The sequence below is a fragment of the Girardinichthys multiradiatus genome, chromosome 1 (assembly GCF_021462225.1).
Source record: "Girardinichthys multiradiatus isolate DD_20200921_A chromosome 1, DD_fGirMul_XY1, whole genome shotgun sequence".
Lineage (NCBI taxonomy): Eukaryota > Metazoa > Chordata > Actinopteri > Cyprinodontiformes > Goodeidae > Girardinichthys > Girardinichthys multiradiatus.
In genome coordinates, this window is record NC_061794.1 from 18,158,225 (window position 1) to 18,170,559 (window position 12,335).

Consider the following 12,335-nt stretch of genomic DNA (forward strand, 5'->3'; position numbering starts at 1 on the left):
CACGCTGCTGCATTGCTCTTGTTCTTGACACACTGAAACCAAACTGCTTGCTGCACATGCATTTAAATGACATGGAACTGGTAAATTTAGACTTGTGTTAAATTTTTTGTTGATAATACACTCATATTTAAACAGCAATTAAACAACTACAGCCCTTGTAATTGAGTTAAAGAAAAGTTTTAATAAATCCAGCAAAGTAGTCATTTATTTCTGGCATCACTAATGACTGAATATAACAAAAAAAAGGATGTAGCCTCTGAGTCTGAGAAGGAAAGTCTTCATTCAGCTCAGCAGACAAGCATTGTCAGCATAACTAAAACAGCAGTCTGTATGTGTATTCCCTCGGCAATGTGGATCCTGTTCTTAATTGTGAGATTTCCAAGAGGAAGTCCATCATGTTTCATTACAGACAGAGACTGAAAGGTTGAAAAGATCAAATGGAGCAACCAGGATGTGCTTTGTTCGGTCTTCCTATTGCCTACTGAAAGCCTCTTTCTCTTTTGCCATCTAATTTAACAGCACACTTGTCTCTATATGTAAATAAAAATACAATTTCCTTTTTAAATGGCTTTGTCTCTGTTAAAGACAGACCTTATGTTAAAGACCTTACTAATAAACTCAACATAACCTAATTTGAGACTTATTCTCTCAGTCACAGCATCAACACTGAAGAGTTGTTCTCACCAAGACTTGGTAGCCCTTACCATCTTGAGTTTACTGATTTAAAAAAAAAAGTTTGGATTTTATAGTTTCCCTACTGATGGTCATCTAGCTGAAAATCGACTTTTGCTGGTGTGCTTTTTATACCTGAATAATTCCTTCTTAATCTGACTGTTAAGCATGTTGTTTGTTTTCTGTCTAGCTGAACCTCACACCACCCTCAGATGGAGAGAAACCTGGTTCTTTGCATGAAACCCAAAGACCAGCTGCACAGGAAGATTTACCAGCCAGTGAAATTGCTCCTGAGGTAGTCCCATGTCCTGGTTCAGCTCTGTCTCCGTCTCCTGCTCAAGAATCCACCCAACCCGCTCAGAGGGGGCCTGAGGGCAGGTCTGTCATTGACCCTTACACTTCTTTTATGGACACTATTTATACCTCTTTTCTGCAAGTGAGTGCTAAAGAGCAGGAAGACGGGGTTCAGCTGGGGCCATCGGACCCTACTTCACCCTTCTGTGCCTTACCGCCGGTTTCTTTTCCTCTAGAACACCATAGCACATCCACTAATGTCCCAACTCTGCCCCAGGCAAATGCCCCCATCTCCCTAAGCCCACGACGAGCTTGTTCACTTCGCAACCCGGACTTATCGCGGCTCAGTCTGGAAGCTGCCGCACATTCCCCGGCCCAGGGAACACCTAAACCCACAGAGGATGGGCCTACGTCACCTCTACAGAGAAAGCCGGTTATAGAGGGACATATCCACCTAGAGCCCCCTTTGCCACCCATATACTTGGAGGAGGCTAAGACAGACTGTACTGGTCTTGCAGCAGCTGTTTGTCCATTTGTGGAAATGGGAGTGGATAGCCAGGGACAACTAACCCATGCTGGATACCTCAGTCCCAGAGACGGATGCAGTGAGAGGCCTAACGAAGAGACAACCGAGACATTGCTGCTCACTGGACAGGGAATGGTGAGCCTTTGAGTCTTCTGCTGCAACACATAGTATTCATGTAAAAACCTGGTTCTGAATCATTTACTTCTGTGGCTCTAAAATTTGAGTCTTATTTTTGTATGCACTATGAACAAAGTGCTGTTAATTAGAATAACCATCAAAACATACATTAATTATAATGTTCTTGGAAATTAATCCTTGTTTCTACCTCCTAAGGATCAAGGAGGGGCAGCAGGTGGAGCCAGAAGAGGAAGGAAAAGAAAACAAACGTAAGTTCATCTTTGACATTCACTGGACAGTTTGTTGCTTCAATGTAAACATTCGGAGGTCGGAGGAAAAACCTTTCCTTCAGGAAGCTTTTAATTTCACCGATCCTTTTCGAACTGCTGACGTATGACACTGATTCAGCACGCCGCTGGAGTACTGATTACTGCTGTATTTCTTACTCTGTTAGGCTTCAGAACGTCTTAGAAGACTTCAGAGACATGGATGCTACAGCACTAGAGGAAACCAAGGCTACAGTAAGACATAGCTGCCCCTCTCTGTTACATTTAAAATGGGTGAATGTTATGATGAATAAAATAATCTTTTCTTTACTTACGTTTCATTGTGTTGAATAAGATTCTTTCCAACAGGACTCTTATTCATAATGTATTTTTTCCCCAGACCTAGACTGCAGAATTTGCTGATTGAGTGTTTATATTATTTAGTATAGAATACTAAATTTGGCATTGTATCAAAACAAACCTGCACCCTGTTTACACAACAGTTTTTTGGTGAAATCTGAAAGTTTAGTTGCGTTTCTACTGTTGATTTACATAACAGTGGTGCATTTTTTCTCTGAGAATGGCACAATTGAGAACGGGTTCCAGAGTATAAAGGTTTGAAAACCTGGTCTCCAATGTCGTGTAGACAGAAAAACAATCTTCCTGGATGGGGAAGCCCTGGCCCATGCACAGTATGACTGAAATCAGCAGAAATTAATGTGCATAATGTAACAGCTGCCGGCCAGCTTAACACCCACAATAGATGAAAATATCAGCAATAATAATGGCGGATTGCAGAGTACTGTTTGTGCTGCTGACTCTGAATCCTTCAACGAGAAAGTGACATTCTCAAGCTGCAAAATACGGAAATCATAATTAAAATGTCGTCTGGTAGATGTGTTAACAGAAGGGAAAAACAATCCCATTTGGAATGGATTGTTGTCGTGTAAACAGGGCCTTAGACTACCAGTGTGAACATGCAGCCCCTTAAAGGTGGATACAAAGTTTATAAAAAGTGTTAGGACACCCAGCCGATTTTATCGACTCACCGACTTTACAGCAATTTCAGAAAATCTACAGTAAATACGAATTCAAATTTTAAAAAAAATCCTTGAAGTTGTTTGTTGGGTAATCATTGTATCATGACCTTTTCAAACACCTCCTTAAAAGCCAGAAACTTATGGCATTCTTGCCCATTATTAGTGCAGCTAAATTTCTGATTTTTTTTTATATATTCACAAAGTTATTCATTTAAATAAATATTTAAAGTTGGAGTATTTAAAAGAGCCAGAAAATCCTGGGGCCTTTTTTACGTTCACGTTATGCACTCATTGGCCACTTTATTAACACATTTAATATATATATTTAAGTGACTTTGAAAGTGGCATGGTTGCTGGTCTGAGTATTTCAGAAACTGCTGATCTACTGGGATTTTCACTCACTACCATCTCTAGGGTTTACAGAGAATGGTCCGAAAAAGAGAAAATATCCAGTTCTGTGGGCGCAAATACCTTGTTGATGCCAGAGGTCAGAGGAGAATGGCCAGACTGGTTTGAGCTGATAGAAAGGCAACAGTAACTCAAATAACCACTCGTTACAACCAAGGCATGCAGAAGAGCATCTCTGAACACACAACACGTCAAACCTTGAGGCGGATGGGCTACAGCAGCAGAAGACCACACCGGGTGCCACTCCTGTCAGCTAAGAACAGGAAACTGAAGCTACAATTCACACAGGCTCACCAAAATTGGACAATAAAAGATGGGAAAAACGTTGCCTGGTCTGATGAGTCTTTATTTCTGCTGCAACATTCGGATGGTAGAGTCAGAATTTGGCATCAACAACATGAAAGCATGGATCCATCCTGCCTTGTATCAACAGTTCAGGCTGGTGGTGGTGGTGTAATGGTGTGGGGGATATTTTCTTGGCACACTTTGGGCCTCTTAGTACCAATTGAGCATCGTGTCAACACCACAGCCTACCTGAGTATTGTTGCTGACCATGTCCATCCCTTTATGACCACAGTGTACCCATCTTCTGATGGTTACTTCCAGCAGGATAACGCACCATGTCATAAAGCATGAATCATCTCTGACTGGTTTCTTGAACATGACAATGAGTTCACTGGACTCAAATGGCCTCCACAGTCACCAGATCTCAATCCAATAAATCACCTTTGGGATGTGGTGGAACGGGAGATTCACATCATGGATGTGCAGCCAACAAATCTGCGGCATCTGTGTGATGCTATCATGTCAATATTGACCAAACTCTCTGAGGAATGTTTCCAGTACCTTGTTGAATCTATGCCAGGAAGGATTAAGGCAGTTCTGAAGGCAAAAGGGGTCCAACCCGGTACTACCAAGGTGTACCTAATAAAGTGGCCGGTGAGCGTATATTCCATAAATATAACATTTTTCAGTATTCTGACCAGTACTGATATTGATTTTAGTATTTTCCAGGTTTGAATAAGTATGGAACAAGAACATAAGAGATTCCAAAGAAATTCTCCCTTTGTCAAATGATGTCCTTCCTTCTTTATGTGCTTTTCATTTCTCCCTTCCTCATGTCCTTTCTCTCCTTCCTTGTGCTTGTATCCTTCCCTCCTTAATTATTTTCTAACCTCTTTCCATTTTTCATCTTTCCGCCCTGACACCTCTTCTTTCCTTTCTTTCTTCTTTCTGTCCTACCTCCTTTTGCCTTACATTCTTTCCTTGTGCCCTATCTCCTTCCTTCTTTGACTCCTTTGCTTTGCCTCATGTCCTTTCTCTTATCTTTCCTTGTCTACTTCTAACCTATCCTTCATTATGTCTTTCCTTCTCCATGTTCCTTTCTTTCCTTTCCTTCCTTGTGTCCTACCTTCCTTCATTCCCTCTGTCCTTTCTAAAATGAATTTGAAGGACTGACAGCTTTGGGAAAGTTGGAGTTTTGTACATGAAGGATGTGTAGGAGCTGTGGATAAAGTTGTGGAATGAGTGAACTTTTTGTTAACTTTAGATTTTCTCTCATTCCAGGCAGCACTCCTAAAGCCTGACAGGTCTGTGCGCGGCAGGCGAAGACGAGGTACCAGATCTCAAAGGCAGTGATTAGTGGAAGAAGCTGTTCAGCAGTGAGAAGGTGGCCAGACGACTCCCTAGACACCCCATCCATCTCTGCTGTCTTCACTACTGTTTAGACTTTTCTAAAGGAAAAATCAGCTGCACTAATAAGATGCTGTTGTCGGGTCAACCATGAGTATGGCAACCACTATTTAAAATAACACATAGGAGAAAGATATAGTCAGATCAATTTATTTTTAAACTGTGGGGTGGGGGGATTTTTGTGGATAGTTTTTTCACTAGATTTTCTCTTAAGTCATAAAACAATGTCTGGACTTTGTGATCAGAGACCTTTCAACTAGGTTGGTGTTATATCGATGGAAAAACAAATGAGTACTGTTTTCTTCTCATCAGTGTGTTACTATGAGCCAGGATAAAGCCCGTCTACTTGAATGATGTTCTGTGTTGAAAGTGTGTCTCTTCAGTGTGTGTGTGTGTGTGCGTGCGTGTGGATTGGTGTCTTTTTGTATGTTTGTGTGTGAGCTGTTGCTGAGCCCCAATTGGGTTTGTCATGATTTGTTTTGGTATCAGTATAGAGGAACCCGTCTCATAGCTGTTGTATTTTTAAGACGGTGGTTGTATGTGGAAGAAAGATTTTAAGGTTTTCAGAAAACGCTGAAAAAAAGATGAGAATGAAATGATTTTCTTTCCTCTTGACCTCAGATTGGACTTTGCTAAGGAAATGGTTTGGGACAGGTTTCTTTGGCTGTTTACATCAACCGCCAAAACAACACAGCCGTTCATTAGTTAGAACTGTTTATTACTTGTCAGAATTGCTCATTATTAATTGGAACATAAATTGAGCTCTTTTATATATTCCTTTTTTTCTTTTCTTTTTCTTTTTTTTTTTTTTTGTTAATAAGCTCGGGTCTCTGTAACTTCCTTCTTAAATGACTGAATTCATGAGGTTTTGCAAATCCACAACAAATCTTGAGCGTCTTATGAACCCTGAGGTGCATTTCGTGATGTTTTGGCAACCCTAGTTACATTTCACGTATTATTTGTCTCTTTAAAATAAATGGCATGTAGCTATAGTGTGATGGAGAGTATTTTAAAGAAGACCCACTCCCATCTACTCACCAGGGATCTAAACATTTGCACAAACGTTGAGCTTGTGGAAAGTACTGTATGTCCTTCCAACTGGTGAAGTGGTTTGCTAGGATAATAAGACCGAGCGTGATGGTGTCCGTCTGTATAACTGTTGAGTCTGTGTGTTACTGTGGACTTGGAGGGATACGTTTCTCCTCCCTGTGTTTCTTCATGTCACTCTGAGCTCTCCTCCACTCACTGCCCTGCCCCAGGAGTTTTGGCATCTCCATCTGTATTTAAATAAAATTTAAAGAAAAGAAAACTGAAAAGAAAAGCAGATTATGCAATTTCTATACTTGGACATTTGTATATATGTACAGTTAATGTGTTTGATTTTATATTGTCAGAGAAACACCAGAGAAAACAATTGTGAATTTTCTTGGAATTGTAATTATTTTTCTCATTCTACCCCTTTTTGCTTTCAATACTTATGTTCAAAAAAAGACAATTAAATTGTGGACTGTAGCGTTCTTTTTATATGGGAGTCAATTTTTTATTTAATATTAAACTATTTACAAAAAAATGTATGCTTTGTTTATTTCTGTTGAGTGCCATGAATTCAGGATGCATTTTTCATAGATTCAGTCAACGCCTAATTTAAGTACACGACTAAGTTATTGTTGCAAATTGTAAAAATTATGATTGGGACAAATATATTAACATAAACTGATTTAATATTTGTTAAGTTTGGAAGCAGATTTCAGTTATTATCAATGTTATTCGTTGGTGCTTAATGATGTATTTATAAATCTGAGTTTGTCATGTTACAACCACAAACTTTAAGTAACTCTTGAGGATTTTATTTGGTAGACCAGCACAATTGGGAGGTGAAAGGAGAATAAAGATTTTTTTCTGGTTTTTGTTTTTACAAATCAAAAAACGGAAACTTGCTCTGTCCTTTCAAGAGATTTGCCCACATGAGCTGTGGCTCTCTGCAGCTCCTCCAGAGTTACCACAAGCCTCTTGTAGTTCACTGATTAATGCTGTCCTTGCCCAGCTTGTCAGGGTTTGCAGTTGTGTCATTTCTATTTTCCTTTTTTTCCATTTTCAGATGATGGGTTGAACAGTGTTCCAGGACATGTTCGAAGATTGTTTTCTAACTTACTGCTTGAATTTTCTCCACTGGTTTATCCTGGTTTCAGCTGTTGTTTTCCTTGGTCTTTGTGATGCTTTTTGTTCACTAATGGTCTCTAACAAAACTCAGGCCTTCACAGAACAGCTGAAATAATACTGAGATGTAATTTTACACAGGAGGACTCTGCTTAGCTAACTTCTAAAGGTGGTTGGTTGCACAGCTGCCTGGCTGCAAATAAACACAACACTTTTCAGATTTTTTGAATAACTCTTTATTGAATTTTTAATGAGTTATACAAAAACGGCTCCACAGAGGTTACAAAATGCATACAAATTCATATATTTAACAGCACATTCATTCAATATAAGATTTCTGAAAACAGCCATATGTGGAGCTGGGAAACACCAGAGACCACTTTTCAGATTTTCATTTTCTTTTGGTCCACAATTAGGAATTTTGTGTTGATTTGTCATATAAAATCCCAATAAAGTGCATTGTGGTTGTAATAATGTGGAAAAGTTCAAATCGTATAAAATAAAATAAGGCTGTGTAAGTCTTACATAAAACATATGAACCTGAGCCACAGCTGCCACATTCAAACGTTTGTCCAATAATAAATTAATCATGTCCCTAGGTGTTACTTTGTACCATTATTTTGCTTCAAAACACTCCTGTACAGTATGTCTGTACCTGGCCATGTTAGAATACATAAAAGTGTCTGGTTGCATGTTGACAGAATTGGAAAATGTTCAAGGGGTATGAATACTTTTGCAAGACACCATAAATCAGAATGTTCTCCAATGATGTCATGGAGTTTAATTTTTCGCCATATTCAGCTGCAAAATTTACTTTTATGTACAAGAAATGCTTTGGCAAAGTAAATTAAATCGGAGTTTGTGGAAGAGATGGGCTCAGATCTTAATTACGATAAATTGTGACGCTGTAAAATCTGCTGAAGTTTGTGATTCTAATGTCACAAAATGTAAAAAAAAGTTCAAGTGTCATGAATACTTTTGGAAGGCTTTGTACTTTCTGAAGTCATGGCTATCCTCCACAATGCTCCAAAATGTGAGGTCGCCTGAACATTTATTAAACTCTGCAACCAACCTAATTGCTAGCCTAATCCTATTTTGAAGCAGTTTGTCAAACCTTTTTAATGGTCAGAGCGTGTCCTCCGGCTTCACATTATGCTGAATCATCTTGTCTCATCAAGTATTGTAATACATCTTCAAAGTGAGGCTCAGTTGTTATGAAAAGTCTCCCCACCCCTTTTCAAAACCAGCCACATGGGTTTTCCATGAAATTATACCAGGCCTCATAATGCTTCCAAAGAATGATCGATAATTCATACAGATTATTGGTGCTTTTTTTAATTAGGCCAGATGTGATGCGCCTCTTTTTGGCTCTGGCTTCCGCTTCCTAATGATGCAGCTCTGACTAAGATGATGATGAAGCTGAGGCTGTGGGTACCACTTTAAAGAAGTGGATGCAGACCACGCCCTTCCGCGGACCACCAATAGAGGGCGCTGTTTCGCCCACAAACAGGCCGAAAGAGCAGCAGCTTTACCTCACTGCCCTTCCAGCAGCATCTCACCTTCAGCCGGCCACACGCACATCCGCCGACGCCCCTGAAAGAGACCAACGAAAACCGGAGACACAAGCTGCGCCTAAAAGAGACAACCAAACAGGGCGACAGCGTTCAACATCAGGGCCGATTGATTTAATGATGTAGGGCTTATTTTGCGGTTTGACATCTAATTTAGCCTGTCCGCTTCACTGCGACACAGAAATCCCGCATAGATTTTCTGCAACCTTTCCTCGCCTTGTCACGATTAAACCGTCTGACTTCATACCCTCCCCGGACGCGACCAGACGACGTCTCCGCGAGTCCATCGTAGTTTGTTTGTTTTCGTTTTGACAGTCTGAGCAGGCCGCATCTGCTCGCCCCCAGCATCAGCAGCATCTTTCCAGCAGCAGCATCATCATTCCCATCACCGCCATCCTTGAATCTGCGCAATGGCCGATGTACCAGCGGAGTGCAACATAAAAGTGCTGTGTCGCTTTCGTCCTCTCAACCAGTCCGAGATTATACGCGGGGACCTGTTCCTCCCCAAATTTCAAGAGGACGACACTGTCATCGTGGGGGTGAGTGAGAGGGGCAGCCGCTTTGTTGCAGGCCCCTCATCAATAAATCATCAGCTCGACCCATCTGTTTGGGCTGGAGCTCAGCAGGGAAACATGATGCAGCAGGACATAAAACACATTTTTCGCAAATTCAGGAGTCTATTGCATGACAAAGCGCAAACGTTTTGCAATTATATTACGTTTTGAAAATGCGCACAATGGCCTGCTGGATTAGCTGACTGGTCTGCATGAGGCTTAGACTGCCCTACACTTTATGTTTTAAAATTGTATTATTTTTGTAAAAAAAAACCAAAAAAAACTGAAAGCACATTTAATTCACTCTTGCTTACTTTAAGTTTCTTCGGTGTATTAAAGAGACCCTGAATAGTGTTTTTTCAGCACACAGCTGGGTAATTAATCTTTTCTTGAATCTTGATTGATGACATCACAAGAGGCACAACGATCTGGCAGTTCCGGGTCAATTCACCACTAAGATCTTCCTGTTTTATACATATTTCCAAGTCATCACCTTCTACTTTAATTTTGGACCTGTGACAAAACATGTAGACTAGTAGTTTAGAAGTGTTATGGAGATTATCTGTCACAAAAACACTCAAATCTATATAGAATTTTATTAGATTGTATATTATTATCTTTGTGTTATACTATATTCTGATTTATTTATGTTCTAAACCCTCTGTGGCCCAGTTGACTTTTGTAAAATATGACAGATAATGATCCCAGATTTATAAAAAAAAAAACTAACTTCTGGTGGTAGATATTATAGAAAATTACTTTAAATCATTGGCTGTTGAATAAAATGTCCCTCTGGTGTGTATGAACCGACGCATGGTTGGTACAAACATTCCACTGTAGATGGCCGAGTAAAAACAAAATGGCAAAATGACCAGCAAGTGGAATCAGGCCACTCAGTTGGCACTAATAAACATTAGGGTTGACAAGTGACTTTTTATAAGCTTTGCAATATTGATTTGGATATTCTGAACTATTTAAGTTGCATTTGAGTTGGCAGGGGTTTTAACTACATTGTTCGGGCAAGAATCTGGCTCCCAAGCCTTGATGGATACTTACGATGGAAGCTTAAGCAAATCTGCTCATACTCCTGTTTGGATTTTTCTCATCTAATTGTTTTCTGTGTAAATTTGCCAGTGATAAAATGAGTCAATCCCATATTCTGCTTGTATCCTCTGACATAGTCATTTGATTATCTAACACAGGGGTGTTGCTCTACTACGCTGAATTTAATGCTCTCTTTCTGACTACTGAGTGATGTAGATTTAAAAATCACTGTCCTTCAGGTGTTTGCATGGGGAAGCTAACTAGCAGGATTAGCAACTATTTTTAGCGGCTGATGCAGCATTTCTGCAGGAAACATCGTTGGGACATCGATCATGCCATGTGGTCTTTAACTTGGCTCAAAAAGATCTTTGATTGGGAAATCTTTCTGGTCAGCTCCTGTCCTCTTCACAAACTGTTTCCATGCATTTTATTGTTTCCAAATTTCTTATTTACAGCTTCAATGTTTTGCTGTAGACATTTCGAAGGAATAATCTGAATTTGAATAAAGAGCAAAAGGAAAGGCTTCAAAGCCTGCTTTTAAGAGGTTCAGTTTAATCCTAATTAATTCATGAATTGCAAAAAACCAAAAAGAAACACTCACCATGTAACAGTAACAAACTATTTTGATGTGAGTTTGATTTTTACAGGAAAAACCAAACTCACGTTAAGCCATGAGCAGAATTTCATTCAGAGGTCCACCTATCACTAAATCCATCATAGATGTTTCTGGCTCATGATAGATGGAGGAACGAAGTCTAATGTTTTGTCACAATAGGAAAAAGCCTCCTGCAAGTTGATCCACTGACAAACATTTACACTGTGCAGTAAATGTGACCTTGGCTCAGATACAGGTGGACAAAACTATTACATTTGCATTAAAATATGACTTTTGAAGAATAACTTTGGTCTGTAATCAACTGGCTCATTTGTAAACTCGTCCTGTGTGAATTGAAGTGCTCTTGGGGCCTCCAGGCCAGCAGGAGGCGCCGACGAAGAAGTCACAAATTTGCTTCTACCTCGGCCCAACTCAGGATGTAAAGTATAATTTGGTTTGCACTCAAAAGTATTCTTACTTTCAAACAAGATTTGACCATGAGAAATTGTCCAAAAATATTACGACTGTAAAAAATATAATCAAAAGTTAGGCTTAGACTCTTAAAGAACCTTCTGAACTATGAAACATTTTTATAATGTAATCTGCCAAATACTGCATAAACATATCTTTTGAGAAACAGATTCTGATGAAAACCATGGAAAGAGTCTGGCTTGGAAACACTGTAGTTTTCACCTTTTAAACACTTTTCAAAATGCAAAATTGTGGTACATAATTAATAGCAAAAACATGGCTATTTTGGTGTGTATCTATAGAGATGCGCAGTTGTTTCTGTCTCTTTTTTTGTGATTGATTATAGCCCTGTAAACAAACTAAATCTACATGTCATATGTGTTTAAATAAATAGATAAGATCAGATCAGTTTCATTCCCACACCATCTTGTAAATGTGTTACAGTAGGATAATAAATGTAAATATATGTATTTAACTGGTTGGTCTGCTTTATATGGTTCATTCTTTGCTGCATATGTCAAATTTTAAAATGATGTAAAGAAAATGCATAAGGACACATTCCAAAAGTGAGAAGATATGTTAATTTAGATTCTCATCTATCTTTTAAATGTAACCTACAGAGGGATGCATTACACTGAAACTATCTCCAGTGATGAATGCTGAAACCTCATTGCGACCTTCCTCTCCTCTGTTAGCATTAGGTTGGGCAGTACAGTCAGAAACTGATCTGCGTAATTGCTTGAGAAGATCAATAATCATTTAGAGACAACATGCATTACTGCCTGACCTGCTTTTTCATGTCTCTGGCTTTTATCATCTGTCTCATCTTATGTCTTTGAATTTTACTCTGTTTTTGTCTTCTGGTGCTGGTTTTCATTGTCCTCTTAGCTTTCATTCTTTCCTCTCCTGTCTCCTTTTCTTTTATTGT

At 39.3% G+C, this 12,335-nt stretch overlaps 2 protein-coding genes across 2 annotated transcripts in view; both read left to right on the plus strand.

The window, feature by feature from the left end:
• Nucleotides 1–7,390, plus strand: part of mbd6 (methyl-CpG binding domain protein 6) — a 17,685-nt gene extending 10,295 nt beyond the window's left edge. The window contains exons 8-11 of the mRNA XM_047373002.1: nt 863–1,627; nt 1,826–1,878; nt 2,064–2,130; nt 4,890–7,390. Coding sequence (XP_047228958.1) covers nt 863–1,627; nt 1,826–1,878; nt 2,064–2,130; nt 4,890–4,961 — 957 coding nt within the window. The 3' untranslated portion in view covers nt 4,962–7,390. The remainder of the gene's footprint in view (nt 1–862; nt 1,628–1,825; nt 1,879–2,063; nt 2,131–4,889) is intronic.
• Nucleotides 7,391–8,656: 1,266 nt separating this feature from the next.
• Nucleotides 8,657–12,335, plus strand: part of kif5aa (kinesin family member 5A, a) — a 28,804-nt gene continuing 25,125 nt past the window's right edge. The window contains exon 1 of the mRNA XM_047373014.1: nt 8,657–9,282. Within this exon, the coding sequence (XP_047228970.1) occupies nt 9,154–9,282 (129 nt within the window). The 5' untranslated portion in view covers nt 8,657–9,153. The remainder of the gene's footprint in view (nt 9,283–12,335) is intronic.